This window comes from Chaetomium fimeti, assembly GCF_033439085.1.
Source record: "Chaetomium fimeti strain CBS 168.71 chromosome Unknown B0H64scaffold_2, whole genome shotgun sequence".
Classification (NCBI taxonomy): domain Eukaryota; kingdom Fungi; phylum Ascomycota; class Sordariomycetes; order Sordariales; family Chaetomiaceae; genus Chaetomium; species Chaetomium fimeti.
This window is the reverse complement of record NW_026944330.1, coordinates 4546218-4559966: the sequence shown is the minus strand read 5'-3', so window position 1 is coordinate 4559966 and position 13749 is coordinate 4546218. Positions and strand designations below refer to the sequence as shown.

General features: G+C 56.4%; 2 protein-coding genes across 2 annotated transcripts; both read left to right on the top strand.

Annotated features, from left to right (window-relative positions):
- The first annotated feature begins 436 nt into the window (after positions 1-436).
- Positions 437-10436, top strand: B0H64DRAFT_389102 (uncharacterized protein). The gene is made up of 6 exons (XM_062803310.1): positions 437-7118; positions 7170-7277; positions 7308-7442; positions 7479-7869; positions 7900-9840; positions 9872-10436. Exons 1-6 carry the CDS (start codon positions 649-651, stop codon positions 10316-10318), a joined length of 9492 nt encoding a protein of 3163 aa, XP_062663111.1. The 5' UTR covers positions 437-648; the 3' UTR covers positions 10319-10436.
- Positions 10437-11230: 794 nt separating this feature from the next.
- B0H64DRAFT_389099 (S-adenosyl-L-methionine-dependent methyltransferase) lies at positions 11231-13431 on the top strand. Its single transcript, XM_062803309.1, has 8 exons — positions 11231-11494; positions 11584-11732; positions 11791-11832; positions 11911-12008; positions 12104-12116; positions 12197-12629; positions 12720-12804; positions 12870-13431. The coding sequence occupies exons 1-8, from the start codon at positions 11399-11401 to the stop codon at positions 13031-13033; spliced, it is 1080 nt and encodes a 359-aa protein (XP_062663110.1). The 5' UTR covers positions 11231-11398; the 3' UTR covers positions 13034-13431.
- Positions 13432-13749: the final 318 nt, after the last annotated feature.

Sequence of the window (13749 nt, the reverse complement as noted above, 5' to 3'; positions counted from 1 at the left end):
CACTCCCAATACTTCAAGACACGCGGTGTTGTTCAAGGGTCGAGGATGCATTTACAGGGACTCGGACTCGACAGCCCCTCCTTGGCACACGCGTCGATGGTCCGAGCTTCGGGTTTGGCGGCAGTGGGCGAGTGGGCAGGGCAGCAACTGGGCAGGGGACGATCCATCGTCATTAGCAGCACCACGCGAGAGCCTGGAAAACAATCACCAACCCGCCAGTTTTTCTGGTTTTTCCAATCCAATGCATTTTGGCGTTACCATCGCTTTTGTACTCTAGCAATTTACCACTGCGATTCGCTGTCTCCGTTTTTTTGGTTGGTTCCCTCTCGCGTCTTGTGCCCCATTTCCATCCCCTCGGCCCCTCCCCCTCCTTTGCACCACTAGCCACCTAACCAACCCAACGTTTCGAGCTTCTCGCTGACCATCGAGGGTCCCAGTACACCCTAGGGCTGTTATTCTCGTCTTCTCCCCGATGATTTAAGTCAAGCCACCGGGAACCCTTATACACCCGGATCGACGACGAGCGCATCCGTCGAGAACCCCCACACATTGCCCGACAACAACGCCCGCAGATGACGCCCCCGAGAACCGCGACATAGACACCGATTTACCTTTCCCCTGCCCGGGTTACGGCACCCCACATTCAGGATGTTGGAAGGCCTGGTCGCGGGGCTTCTGAACCGCTTCCTGGGCATGTATGTCAAGAACTTTGATCCAACACAGCTCAAGGTTGGCATTTGGTCTGGCGATGTCAAGCTACGCGACCTCGAACTCCGCAGGGAGGCTCTCGACCAGCTGAAACTGCCTATCAACGTGGTCGAGGGCCATCTCGGCGAGCTTACACTGGTCATTCCTTGGTCCAACCTGCGCGGCGCCCCGGTCAAGGTCTTCATTGAGGACGTGTTCCTGCTTGCCTCCCCCAAGGAAGAGGCCGAGTACGACGAGGAGGAGGAAGACCGCCGGAAACAGAGGATAAAGATGGAAAAGCTTGACTCGGCCGAGTTGTTGAAGGAGAGATCGCAGGAGGGCCTCAGCCCGGAGGAGCAGAAGCGTACCCAGAGTTTCACCGAGAGCCTGGTTACCAAAATCGTCGACAACCTGCAGGTCACCGTGAAGAACATCCACGTCCGATACGAAGATGCCATCTCCGCGCCCGGCCATCCTTTCGCCTTGGGCGTCACACTCGAGGAGTTTAGCGCTGTCAGCACCGATGGCCAATGGACACCCACGTTCATCCAGGACTCGTCCAAGACAACCCACAAGCTTGCCACATTGGAATCCCTGGCTGTGTACTGGAACACTGATACCAAGCTCATGGGACCCGGCCGTGAGGCACGCACGCCGGGTGCCGAAGTGACGCCGCATGACGAGATGCTACAGAACTTCAAGACCATGATCGTGAGGAGCGACAACGACGTCTCTGCCGGCCATCAATTTATCCTCAGGCCCGTCTCAGGCCAGGCTAAGATTGAGCTCGACAAGACGGGAGATCCGCAAGTCCCCAAGTTCAAGTCCAACCTGCTGTTCGACGAAATCGGTTTGGTCCTAGACGACCAGCAGTACCGGGATGCCTTGATGATGGTAGACCTGTTCCACTACTTCATCCGCCACCAAGAGTACAAGAAGTACCAGCCGAAGGGGGTTACACCCAAGGAGGACCCGCGTGCGTGGCTCAAGTTCGCCGGCAATGCCGTGCTAGGCAAGATCCATGAGCGCAACCGACGATGGTCCTGGGACTACTTCCGAGAACGGAGGGACGACAGACATCGATATATCGAGCTGTTCAAGAAGAAGAAGCAGAACCAGCCGCTGACACCCCCTGAAAACGATGACATGAACAAGTTGGAGTGGAAGCTTGGCTACGAGGATCTTCGATTCTGGCGCTCCCTGGCCCGTAACCAGCTTAAGAAGGAAAATGCCGAAGCCCTCAAGAATCGCCCGCCGGCCCAAGAAGAGCAACAGCAGGGTTGGCTTTCTTGGGTATGGGGGGCTAAGCCACAGAACACGGAGAAACAAGACGAGATGGAGAATACACGGATCACAGAAGAGCAACGGAAAGAGCTTTACGAGGTCATTGACTGGGACGAGAAGACCGCGCTAGCCGCCGCCGTCGATGAGCCCCGGGACACTGTCAAGATGCAGATTGAGACTTCACTAAGCACGGGCAGCTTCACGCTCAAGCAGAGCCCCCACGGAGACGCAAGAGACCTCATTAGCCTCCACTTCGACGTCTTCAAAGCCAAGGGCCTCCAACGCCCCGACTCTTTCCTCATGGACCTCAGCCTGGGAGGCCTCCGCGTCAACGATGGAACTACCCCGAGGAGCGTGTACAAGGAGATTGTTCGCGTGAAGGATGCGCCCACACAAAAGGCACAAAAGCGCTTGTCCATTGCCGAACTCGCTCAGATCAACGACGAGGCCTTCTTCCAGTTCCAGCTGGAGCAGAATCCTTTGGATGACCAAGCCGACATTGCCGTAACCGCAAAGCTGAAGCCGCTCGAGATCGTCTGGAATCCGCATGTTGTTGTCGGAGTTGCCGACTTCTTCCGCCCCCCAGAGCGTCACATGGAGTCGATCAATGCCCTCATGGAGACCGCGGGCGCAACCGTCGAAGGATTCCGTGAGCAGACAAGGGCTGGTCTCCAGTTTGCCCTCGAGGAACACAAGACTGTCAATGCCAAGCTGGATTTGCAGGCGCCCCTCATTATCGTCCCAGAGACCATCACGAGTCAGAGCACCGCTTGTGTGATCCTCGACGCCGGCCACATCAGTGTGACGAGCGAATTAGTGGACAAGGAGACGACGAAGGAGGTCAGGTCGAAGGCTCAAACACACACGGACCAGGACCTTAAACAGCTCGAGTCTCTGATGTACGACCGGTTCCTCGTCAAGTTGACATCGACCCAAGTCCTGATCGGGCCGTCAGTGGAGGAAACCAAACAGCAGCTGGTGGAAAAGGATGACCGGCTCACGCTCCATATTGTCGACAAGATCAATGTCGACTTTGTCGTCGAGGCATCGATCCTTCCCAAAGCCCCCAACCTCACCAAATTCAAGGTTTCCGGCCACATGCCCGTTCTCCAGGTCAGCGCGTCGGACTCCAAGTACAAGACGATGATGCGCATCATCGATGTTGCCATACCCAAGCTTGGTGGGGATCAGGACCAGCCTTCACGGGCGGGCACGCAACCCAAAAGACCCCGTGTTGAGAGCAACGCATCTTCCGGATCGCGTAGGCAAAGTGCGAGAAGAATCTCTACGCAGTTGCTCCCGTTCAAAACACACCAGGAAGCCATCATCATCGACGATGACGACGACTTGGATGACGATGATGAGTTTGAGGATGCCAAAGACGGCTCCCCGGATGAGCAACTGCGGGTACAGCAGCGCATCTTCGAGTTCAAGTTCACCGTCGATAAGCTTCGCGGCTCCCTCTACCGCAGCGATCCCCAAAGGCAAAAACCGGATCAGTTGCTTGTTGAGCTCGTCGCCGAGCATTTTGGGGTCGAGTTCAACCTCAGGCCTTTTGACATGGGCGCAGACGTTACCCTGGGATCCGTGACGGTCGATGACTTCGTCGAAAATCCGCCAGCCGAGTTCAAGTCTATCGTATCATCGGGCGATGTCGAGGATCGTAAACAAGCGAGGGACCTTGTGCATGTCAAGTTCATTAGAGTCAAGAAGGAGTCACCGGAGTTCATGACCGTTTACGAGGGGGTCGAGACCAATGTCGACGTCGCCATCTCCACTATCAACCTGGTGGTGACACGCAAGACCCTGCTCACCCTGCTTGACTTTATTCTGCTCACGTTCACGAACAACCAGTCTGCTGCCGCCGCTCGCCAAAAGGCTATTACGGACCAGGAGTCGGAGACGGATATCGATGTTGAACCACCCTCACCGGTTCAGCAGCCCGAAGGCGGTGCCATCAGAGTCAAGGTGGATCTCAAAACTATCAGACTGATCCTTAATAACGACGGCATCCGGCTGGCCACCTTGTCCTTCAACCACGCCGACGTTGGTGTGTTCCTGCTCGGCCGATCAATGCGTGTTTCGACGAAGCTTGGCGACTTGAGCCTGGTGGACGATGTTAATTTGGGTGTTGCCGAGGACTCGAGTTTGCGCCAGCTCGTTACCATCCAAGGCAACGAACTTGCCGATTTCCGCTACGAGACCTTCGATCCCTCGAAATTCGAACAGTACCCAGGCTACGATTCGTCCATCTTCTTGCGGGCCGGATCAGTCAAGGTGAACTTTGTCGAAGAGCCATTCCGCAAGATTGTCGACTTCCTCGTCAAATTCGGCAAAATGCAGGCCATCTACAACGCCGCCCGCCAGGCCGCCGCCAACCAAGCCAATCAGTTGCAGCAGAGCCAAAGCCGGATCAAGTTCGATGTTATCGTCAAGACCCCCATCGTCGTCTTCCCCCGCGCGGTGGTCCCAGAAAGACCTCAACGCGATGTCATTACGGCTTACCTGGGAGAGATCTACGCTCAGAACAAGTTTGCGCCACTCGACGACTCGGAAGATTCGGACATCGCCATGAAGCTCTCGGCCGGCATCCGCAACATCAGGCTGACGTCCAACTTCCATTACAGTGATGACCGCGAAGAAGAACTGGAACTCATTGACCATGTCGACCTTGGGTTCAACATCACATATGCTGAGCACAGGCCCGGCGTGAAGCGGCCAGACCTCGAAGTGCAGAGCTCCATGACAGATTTTAATCTCCGAATCACTCCATACCAACTTAACTCCCTCCTCGAGATTTCAAGATCGGCGCCTGCTGCATTTTCTGGGGATCTCGAACAGCACACCGCGGACGCCGAGAGGGATGTCGACAATGCCACCCTCCAGCGCGCCAGGACGATGCCAGGCTATGGGGGCAGTAATACGAACGAGCAACTGATAGACATGAACCCCGAGCTTGGGACTCACGGGGAGGCCTGGACGAAGTTGGATCTCATCTTCACGGTCAACGAAATCGGTTTGGAGTTGATCAATGCCCCGGAGAATGCCCCCGTTGGCGATGTCCATGCCGCGAGCCTGTCGAAGTTCAGCCTCAACTCCAGCCGGTTGAAGACGCGGATGGACTCCAACGGCAGCTTGGAAGCGGAATTTGTCATCCAAGCTTTTACAATCCACGACACACGGCACCGCGAGACAAATAAGTTCCGGCGCATTATGACGAGCGGCAATACAAGCGTCGAGCAGCTCATGGCCAGCATTACCATGTCTGGGGGCAAGGATAGGAACATCATCGCAATGATTGCCATCGATAGCCCTCGCTTCATTTTTGCTCTAGACTACCTTTTCGCCATCCAGAAGTTCGTCACGGTTGGAACTCAGAGTACCGAGCCGGACGTTCCCGAGAAGAGTCCACTAGAAAGCCCCGAAGACATGAGCGACGTGGATTCTGTGCAAGCCAACCTCTCTGGGAGACGCTCGGAGAGTAGCAGCCGCCAGGCTATCCAGCCCACCCCGGAGCAGACGCAAGAGAAGAAGAATGGACCGAAAACGACGCTGGCCTACCGGGTTAACGTCGTCGATGCCCAAGTGATCCTGATTGCCAACCCTTTGAGCACAAGCTCTGAGGCCATCGTTCTAGGGACGAAGCAAGTGGTCTTTTCTCAGCAGCACGCACTCACCTTCCAAGTATCCCAGTGCGGCATGTTCCTTTGCCGCATGGATCGGTTTGACGACTCTCGCCTCAGAATTATCGACGACTTCTCTGTCCAAGTATCGATGGACAGCTCCCAACCATCGACCACGAAAATCCATGCCGACATCGAGCCCCTGATTCTCCGCATGTCGTTACGGGATATTCTTCTCGTGATGCAGACAATCACCAAGGCCTCCGAGCTATCAGGCGGCACTCCGGTCGACACCGATCACAAGGCATCCGACCAAAAGGCGAAACAACTGAAGGCGCCCAACCTAAAACACAGGACGGGAAGCGGCAAGGTTTCATCGACAGTGGCGGGGAGGACGAGGCGGACGAGCAAGAGTGCTGGCCACGTATCTCAGAGAGGCGGGGTTCCACCTCCCCACGACATCGTCAAGCCGCCCCCTCGACACGAGGAGCTTACCGTTGCCGTCGCCGGCGTCAGGGTCGTGCTTCTCGGGGACGTCCACGAGCTGCCAATTCTTGATATGAGTGTCAAGAACTTCGCGGCCAGCGCCGAAAACTGGACGTCGAATTTGAAGGCGGAAACCGCGCTCGAGATGTACATGAACATTTACAACTTCGCCAAGTCTGCGTGGGAGCCTCTGATCGAGCCTTGGCAAGTCGGCTTTGGGGGAGCTCGCGACCAGAAGACCGGTGTCACGTCGGTCGACGTGACATCGAAGCGCAACTTCGATATCACCATCACTACCGCTAGCATTGCCCTACTCTCACAGTCTTTTGCCTTCTTCTCGCAGGATCAAGACGTTCTCAGCAAGCCCCGCGGCGTTGAGGCTCCTTACCGCATCCGCAACTACACCGGCTTCGACGTGATCGTCAATGCCAAGCGACAAAGCAGCGAAGATGTAGCACTGCGTCTCACAGATGGACAAGAGGTTCCGTGGAGCTTTGAGGACTGGGCAAAGCTGCGTGAGAGCCTAATGGTCGCTGACGGTGCCGGTGCCAGTAACGTGTCTGTCCAACTCGACGGCAGTGGCTTTGACATGGTCAAGAACATCCGTCTGTCACGCGAGGGCGAGTTCCTCTATGCCCTGAAGCCAAAGACGGACGGCGTTCTGCACAAACTCCTGGTTGAGGTCAAGCTAGGCACCGACAACGTCAAGTATGTCACGCTGCGCAGTCCCCTGTTGGTGGAGAACGAGACCGATCTCCCTGTCGAGCTGGGCGTGTATGATGCTCACGAGGGCCACCTGCTCAAGATCGAGAAGATCGCTCCCGGTGAGAGCAGGCCAGCACCCGTCGGAGCCGTCTACGAGAAGAGCCTGCTTGTTCGACCAGACCCTGGCTTCGGTTACGGATGGAGCACGGATACTCTGTGGTGGAAAGATCTCCTCAGGCGGCCAACCAAGACATTGGTGTGCAAGGGAGAGCAGGGTGACCCTTTCTACTTCCAAATGTCTACACGCTGGGACAAGTCCAACCCGATGACTAGGTACGAACCTTTCTTCATTGATGACGTGATTAGTGGATCTAACGACAACAGGAATTATCCGTATATGCGTCTCAAGATCTCTGCGCCTGTGACATTGGAGAACCTGCTCCCCTACGACTTCAAGTACCGAATCTACGATAAGAGCACAAAGAAGGACTGGTCAAATTTCCTCCGGAAGGGCGGCGTCAGCCCCGTTCATGTGGTCGAGCTGTCTCATCTCCTGCTCCTCAGCATCGATATGCAGGATACCCTGTTCAAGCCAAGCGAGTTTGCTATCATTAACGCCGGCCCGACGGATGATTTTAAGAAGGAAACACATCTTGTGTGCCGCGACGACAACAATATGGCGTTGAACCTCAGGCTACATTATTTCCGCATTCCCGATGGCGGGGGTGCGTTCAAAGTCACCGTCTACAGCCCCTATGTGGTCTTGAACAAAACAGGCCTTGACGTTAGCATTCGCTCCAAGAGCTTCATGCAACATGCGAAGGCGGCGGCGGGGCAAGCACTCATCGACGTTTCCGACGGAAACGATCAAAAGGCGCAGCCGCTCATGTTTTCGTTCAACAGCGATGACCACAGGAACCGGGCCATCCTCAAGGCCGGCGATTCGGAATGGAGCAAACCGCAGAGTTTTGATGCCATCGGAAGCACGTCCGAGGTTGTGCTCGATTCCACCGGGAAGAATGCCGAGATCCACGTCGGTGTCACGGTCGACTCAGGGCTGGGCAAGTACAAGATGGTGAAGACGGTAACGCTGGCTCCGAGATACGTCATCCAGAACAAGCTTGGCGACGACATCAACATCCGCGAACCCAGCTCCTCGAGTTTGATGTCCCTCAAGACTGGCGCGTTTAGGCCGCTGCATTATCTGCATAGAGGTGCCGTCAAGCAGTTGTGCCTATGCTACCCTGGATTTGACAACCAATGGACGGCACCTTTCAACATTTCGGACCTTGGTGTCACGCATCTCAAGATTGCCAAGGCCGGTCAACGCCAGCGGCTGGTCCGGGTCGAGATTCTCATGGAGGACTCTACCATATTCTTGAATCTGAGCATGGAGCAGCGGAACTGGCCCTTCTCAATGCGCAACGAGAGCGATATGGAGTTTACTTTTTATCAGGTCAATCCCAGCCTTGACGAGGACGAGGTCGAGGATCGATCGGGGTGGCGGGCTGTTAGGTACCGTCTCCCTCCACGCAGCATCATGCCGTACGCGTGGGATTTCCCAGCGGCCAAGCACAGGGAGGTATGCATCAGTGCGTACAACAAAGAGCGGCATGTGAAGCTCGCGGAAATCGGTAATTTGATGCCCATGAAATTCATCGGCACAAATGGCCAAGCAAAGATTATCGACATCAACGTGACCGCCGAAGGGCCCACGCAGTCGCTCATCTTGTCCAACTTCAAACAGTCCAAGAGCCTTTACCGACAGCGGTCCAACGCAGGGTCGAGTAGCAGCCGGGAGGGTTTCGAAGCGAAGCAGCTCGATACCAACACCAGCTTCAGCGCGCAGCTGCGGCTGTCCGGCATTGGCGTCTCGCTGATCAACTCGCAGCTCAAGGAATTGGCGTACCTCACCTTCCGAGATGTCCAGCTTCGCTACAGCGACTCACCCATGTACCAGACGGTGAGCCTGGCCGTGAAGTGGATCCAAATCGACAACCAGCTCTATGGCGGCATCTTCCCGATGATTCTCTATCCTAGTGTGGTTCCAAAGAGGGCACAGGAGATCGAAGCACACCCCTCACTGCACGCCATGGTCACGCGGGTCAAGGATGACTCGTACGGTGTCGAGTACATCAAGTACGCCACCGTCCTTCTCCAAGAGATGACGGTGGAACTTGACGAGGACTTCATCTACGCCGTCCTGGAATTCTCCAAGATCCCCGGAGCTTCCTGGTCGTCGACGGCGGAAGAGGATAAGCTGTGCGATGACAACATCGACATTCCGCAGCCGAAGCAGCAGCAGGCAGGCAGGGACATCTACTTTGAGGTCCTCAACATCCAACCAATGCAGTTGGATCTCTCGTTTGTACGAACAGAGAGAGTCAATGTGGAGGACAAGACCTCGTCCAAGAACCCAGTCATGTTCTTCTTTAACGTCATGACCATGGCTCTCGGCAACATCAATGACGCGCCAGTCAGATTTAACGCATTGATGCTGGAGAATGTGCGAGTCTCCATACCAGTGCTCGTACAGAACATCTCGAACCACTACAGCCAGGAGGCGCTGTACCAGATTCACAAGATTTTGGGCAGCGCTGACTTCCTCGGCAACCCGGTGGGGCTGTTCAACAACATCAGTTCGGGCTTTGCCGATATCTTTTACGAGCCATACCAGGGCCTCATCATGTCCGACAAGCCAGAGGACTTTGGCTTGGGCCTCGCCCGCGGCGCCGGGTCCTTCTTCAAGAAATCCGTCTACGGGTTCAGCGACTCCTTCTCCAAAGTCACGGGTAGCTTCGCCAAGGGCCTCGCGGCGGCAACGATGGACAAACAATTCCAAGACCGGCGGCGCATCACACGGGCGCGCAACCGACCGAAACATGCCCTCTTCGGGGTCACAGCGGGCGCCAACAGCCTCTTCACCTCGGTCGCATCTGGCGTCGGCGGCCTCGCCCGCAAACCGCTCGAGGGTGCCGAGCAGGAGGGTGCCCTCGGCTTCTTCAAGGGAATCGGCAAGGGCGTGGTCGGGCTAGCGACCAAGCCGGCAATCGGCGTGCTCGACTTCGCATCCAAACGTGTCGGAGGGGGTGCGCAACACGACAACCGTCTTCGACGGCTCCGAGCTCGACCGCGTGCGGCTGCCGCGCTACATACCCGCCGACGGCGTGGTGCGGCCGTACTCGCAGCGCGAGGCGCTCGGCCAGAGCTGGCTCAAGCAGGTCGACAACGGCAAGTACTTTGACGAGGCCTACATCGCCCACCTCGAGCTCCCCACCGAGGACATGGTCGTCATGGTCACCTACGCCCGCATCCTCCTCATCCGCAGCCGCCGGCTGCAGACTGAGTGGGATGTTCCGCTGAAGGATGTGCAGACGATCGCCAAGGAGCGGACTGGTCTCAGTTTGACGCTTCGTGGTGGTGCCAACGGGCCGTTTATCCCCATCGGCCAGGAGAGTGGGCGCACGTTTATCTACCGCATGGTGGCGGTTGCTGTGGAGGAGTTTAATCGGCGGTTTAAGGGGTTGGAGTAGGGTGCTGACTTTGTGGGGCAGGCGGGAGGAAGGGTGAAGTGGTGGAGGCGGGGTTGGAAGAGGCGGGCTGGTTGAGAAACGGGTTGCTTTGCTGGGGTGGCTTGGCTTTGCTTTGTGGTGCTGTAGAATGTTGTTGGGGGGTTCGTTTTGCGCTTCTGAGCGTGTTCCTGAGATTCCTAGATTTTTGCATGGCGTTGGGGGGGCGAGAATAAAATGCCTAATCATTATTTTGTCTCTTCTTCCGTCTTCTCGGCTTCGCTGGTCCCTGGCCAACAACGTCCCGTTCCTCATGTGGTTGACTTGAAATTCCATTGGCGGGACTCCCAGGTATCGCTCTATCGGTTCGCCCACCTCTTGGATTAGGGGCCGCCCAGTCCGATCCTGCTTATTGATGTCGGGGTTATATGCGTGTGTCAAGCTCACGACAAGGGCTTTGCTGCGTCAAGGTGCATTTGTTTACCCTATTGTGTATTCCGCGCCCGGCCTTGCAGCTCTCACACCGTCAGCATGTAACTCAGAATGGGGGTAGTGGTGCCACGTCGTTTGCTCGATATCGAGTTCGAGAGAGAACCGAAAAAGGCTCGATCACCGACAAGCACGGGGTGTTCGGGCCGGGGAAGTGTGTCGACGTCCGCCCCTGGCTCCCTCGATGTGAGTTGGGGGTCCGAGCTAGACCCCCTGCGCCCAAGAACCTTCTCCATGCGCGTCCTTCGGACTTCGTTCTATGTACGTTGGTAACACCGTCCACGATACCACCCGGATCCGCCTTGGCTGGCATGGGCTTGTGCATACCCCCACTCCCTCGTTGTATCACGGAGTTCTCCCTACTGGCTGATTGTATGTTGTTGGTGATGGGCATGCTACGTCGCCGTGCGTATCCCTGTTTCCCTCCCCGGTCCCGCTCCCGTCCCTCCCACACCTCCCCGGTACATTCCTCACCCACTTCCCGTGATGATGTGTGCTGGCGCTCAAATACTTGCGTCCTATGTGTAGTTTAGGCCACGGGCCTCCCTGCCCGATACCAACCGCCGTCGTCCTTGCTCCTCCCGCCGAATCGAACTGAACCGAATATCCCTCCTCATGTCCGCCCAACCCAACGGCCCGTCCTCCCCACCGGTGGAGACCGGGCAGAGCACACCCGAGGACATACTCCCCGGGGATCACTGGACGCAGCAGGTACGGGGGACTCCGACCACAAACCCACAAACTTTGCTCCAATGCTCGTACCTGGATGACTCGGAGTATCAACAGCTTACATACCGCAGCCGATCGCGCCGGCAGATGACAATGACGCGGACTCGTCCTACGATTCGGATCTCGCCAGCTCGACGAACTCGCTGACGACGAGCATCATGGCGTACCGGACCATCCAGGGCAGGACGTACCATAGCGATCGGACGCCGGGCGAGTACTGGTTCGTGCTGTTTGGTGGGTTGGGGGTGATGTGGGTGGGCGTGTGCTGACGGATGTAGGGGCCCGAATGATGCGCGGCAGAACGAGTGCATGGATATCATGTGAGATGCAAACGACCGTGTGGTGGGCGGTTGAATGGGTAGTGCGGTGGCTGATGTTTTGACTACCTATGCTCACAGCCACCATGGTTTGACGCTTATGCTGGACGGTGACCTTTTCAGGGCGCCGCTGGACATGAATAACGTTAAGAAGGTGCTGGATATTGGAACGGGAACAGGTATGAAGCAAGTGGCGGCAGTTGGGGGCGGAATTCGTGGTGTCAAGCGTCATGCCGAACAGTTCGCTGACAGAGTTTAATATCTGACGGGATAGGAATATGGGCGATGTACGCTTGCCTCCTTATCCTCCCTAGAAGCTGGCGGCAGGTATTGACTACATGACATGGAACTAATAACAATTTCACAGCGACTTCGCGGACCAGTACCCAGGGGTCGAGGTGATCGGCACGGACCTCTCACCGATCCAGCCCGGCTGGGTCCCGCCGAACCTGCAGTTCGAGATGGAGGACGCGACGCAGGCGTGGACGTTTAAGGAAGACAGCTTCGACTTTGTGCACATCCGCTACATGTTCGGCTCGGTGGTCGACTGGGACGCGCTCTTTGCGCAGGCGTACCGCGTGCTCCGCCCTGGCGGTTACATCGAGTCCCTCGAGGCCGACGCCCGCATGTACGCCACCGATGGTACGGTCCTTGACGGCTCGCCGCTGGATCAGTGGGGGAAGGTGTTCCGCGAGGGGGGGAAGAAGTTTGGGAGGTCGTTTATGGTTGTTAGCGAGGACTTGCAGCGTAAGGGGCTGGAGTCGGCCGGGTTTGTGAAGCTCGTCCAGCACGACATGAAGGTGAGTGTGTTTCCCGTTGTTTTCTTTTGGGCATCCTGAACGTGAACCCACGGAGAGCATACCGCAGCGCACTTGACTGACTTCGGGCAGACCCCCATCACAGCCTGGGCCGGCGACAAGAAAAATCACGAAATTGGAGCGTACAACCACCTCTCACTCGAGAAGGACCTGGAGGGTTAGTTCGCTCAGAAGGCCTGGGCACCATCCTTATGAGGTCTGAAACTAATGATTGGTAAATAGGTTTGATCCTGTACATGTTCAAGGAAGTCATGGGCTGGTCGACGATTGAAATTCACGCCTACGTTGCGCATTTACGCCGTCAGCTTCGCGACAAGAGCGTGCACCCCGTTGCTGACTTGCGGCTGATATATGCGCAAAAGCCGCTAGATGCGCCTGTGTCGTGATTGAGGGAACACGACCGTTGATGGGTGTGGAATCAGCGCGGGTAACATGAAGGTAATATACCTCGCTCTGTTGAGGAAATCTGAGGAAAAGGGAAGAGGAATGCCGCACCATGCTCGTTTTGTACAGCCGCATCCAAGAAGAGGGTGCTCGCGGTTAATGGGACATACCGCAGACATGTTCATACACAGGAGGTGATTTTGAAACGCGAAGGGTTGGACGTCGTCAGATGTGCCGACCGGGAATGTCGAACAAGATTTGAGACGAGGTAATTGACTCTTTCAATTTTGTGGAATGGCAATTCTCCCTCCAATGGAAGGAGCGGCGCGCAGTCATCTGAATTGGAGCTTGTTCGTCGTCGTTTGATGTCGAACAACAAAAAGCTCGGACTTGATCTGGATGCATTGTTCTGCTCACTTCACAACTCATTGTGACTTTGCAGCTGGCTTCCATGTAAACCTGGAATTTGAACCCCTGGGCTGGGCCAAGCCGTGGCGCGTTTCCGCACGCCCTGAACGGCCCAGAATGGGGCCCAGACGTCCCGAACAAGGGCTGTGACTGGCTTGATTCGGCTGTCGTCTCAAGTTTTCGGGGTTTGGGGCTCTGTTGCAGCCGAGCTCCCGCATCTGAGACAAGCTTTTTTCGATGCAGCCAATTGTATCATCCTGTCTCGCGTAAGATCGCCCCCAGGCTTCAACATGCGGATGTTCCCCGAGGT

Bases quoted from the DNA above. Each gene is read 5' to 3' on its own strand.
- B0H64DRAFT_389102 (XM_062803310.1), top strand. From the start codon at position 649: ATGTTGGAAGGCCTGGTCGCGGGGCTTCTGAACCGCTTCCTGGGCATG. The intron at 7,119-7,169 runs GTACGAACCTTT...TAACGACAACAG, and splicing joins AAGTCCAACCCGATGACTAG to GAATTATCCGTATATGCGTC. The intron at 7,443-7,478 runs GTGCCGCGACGA...GTTGAACCTCAG, and splicing joins AAGAAGGAAACACATCTTGT to GCTACATTATTTCCGCATTC.
- B0H64DRAFT_389099 (XM_062803309.1), top strand. From the start codon at position 11,399: ATGTCCGCCCAACCCAACGGCCCGTCCTCCCCACCGGTGGAGACCGGG. The intron at 11,733-11,790 runs GTTCGTGCTGTT...TGACGGATGTAG, and splicing joins CGGACGCCGGGCGAGTACTG to GGGCCCGAATGATGCGCGGC. The intron at 11,833-11,910 runs GTGAGATGCAAA...CTATGCTCACAG, and splicing joins AACGAGTGCATGGATATCAT to CCACCATGGTTTGACGCTTA.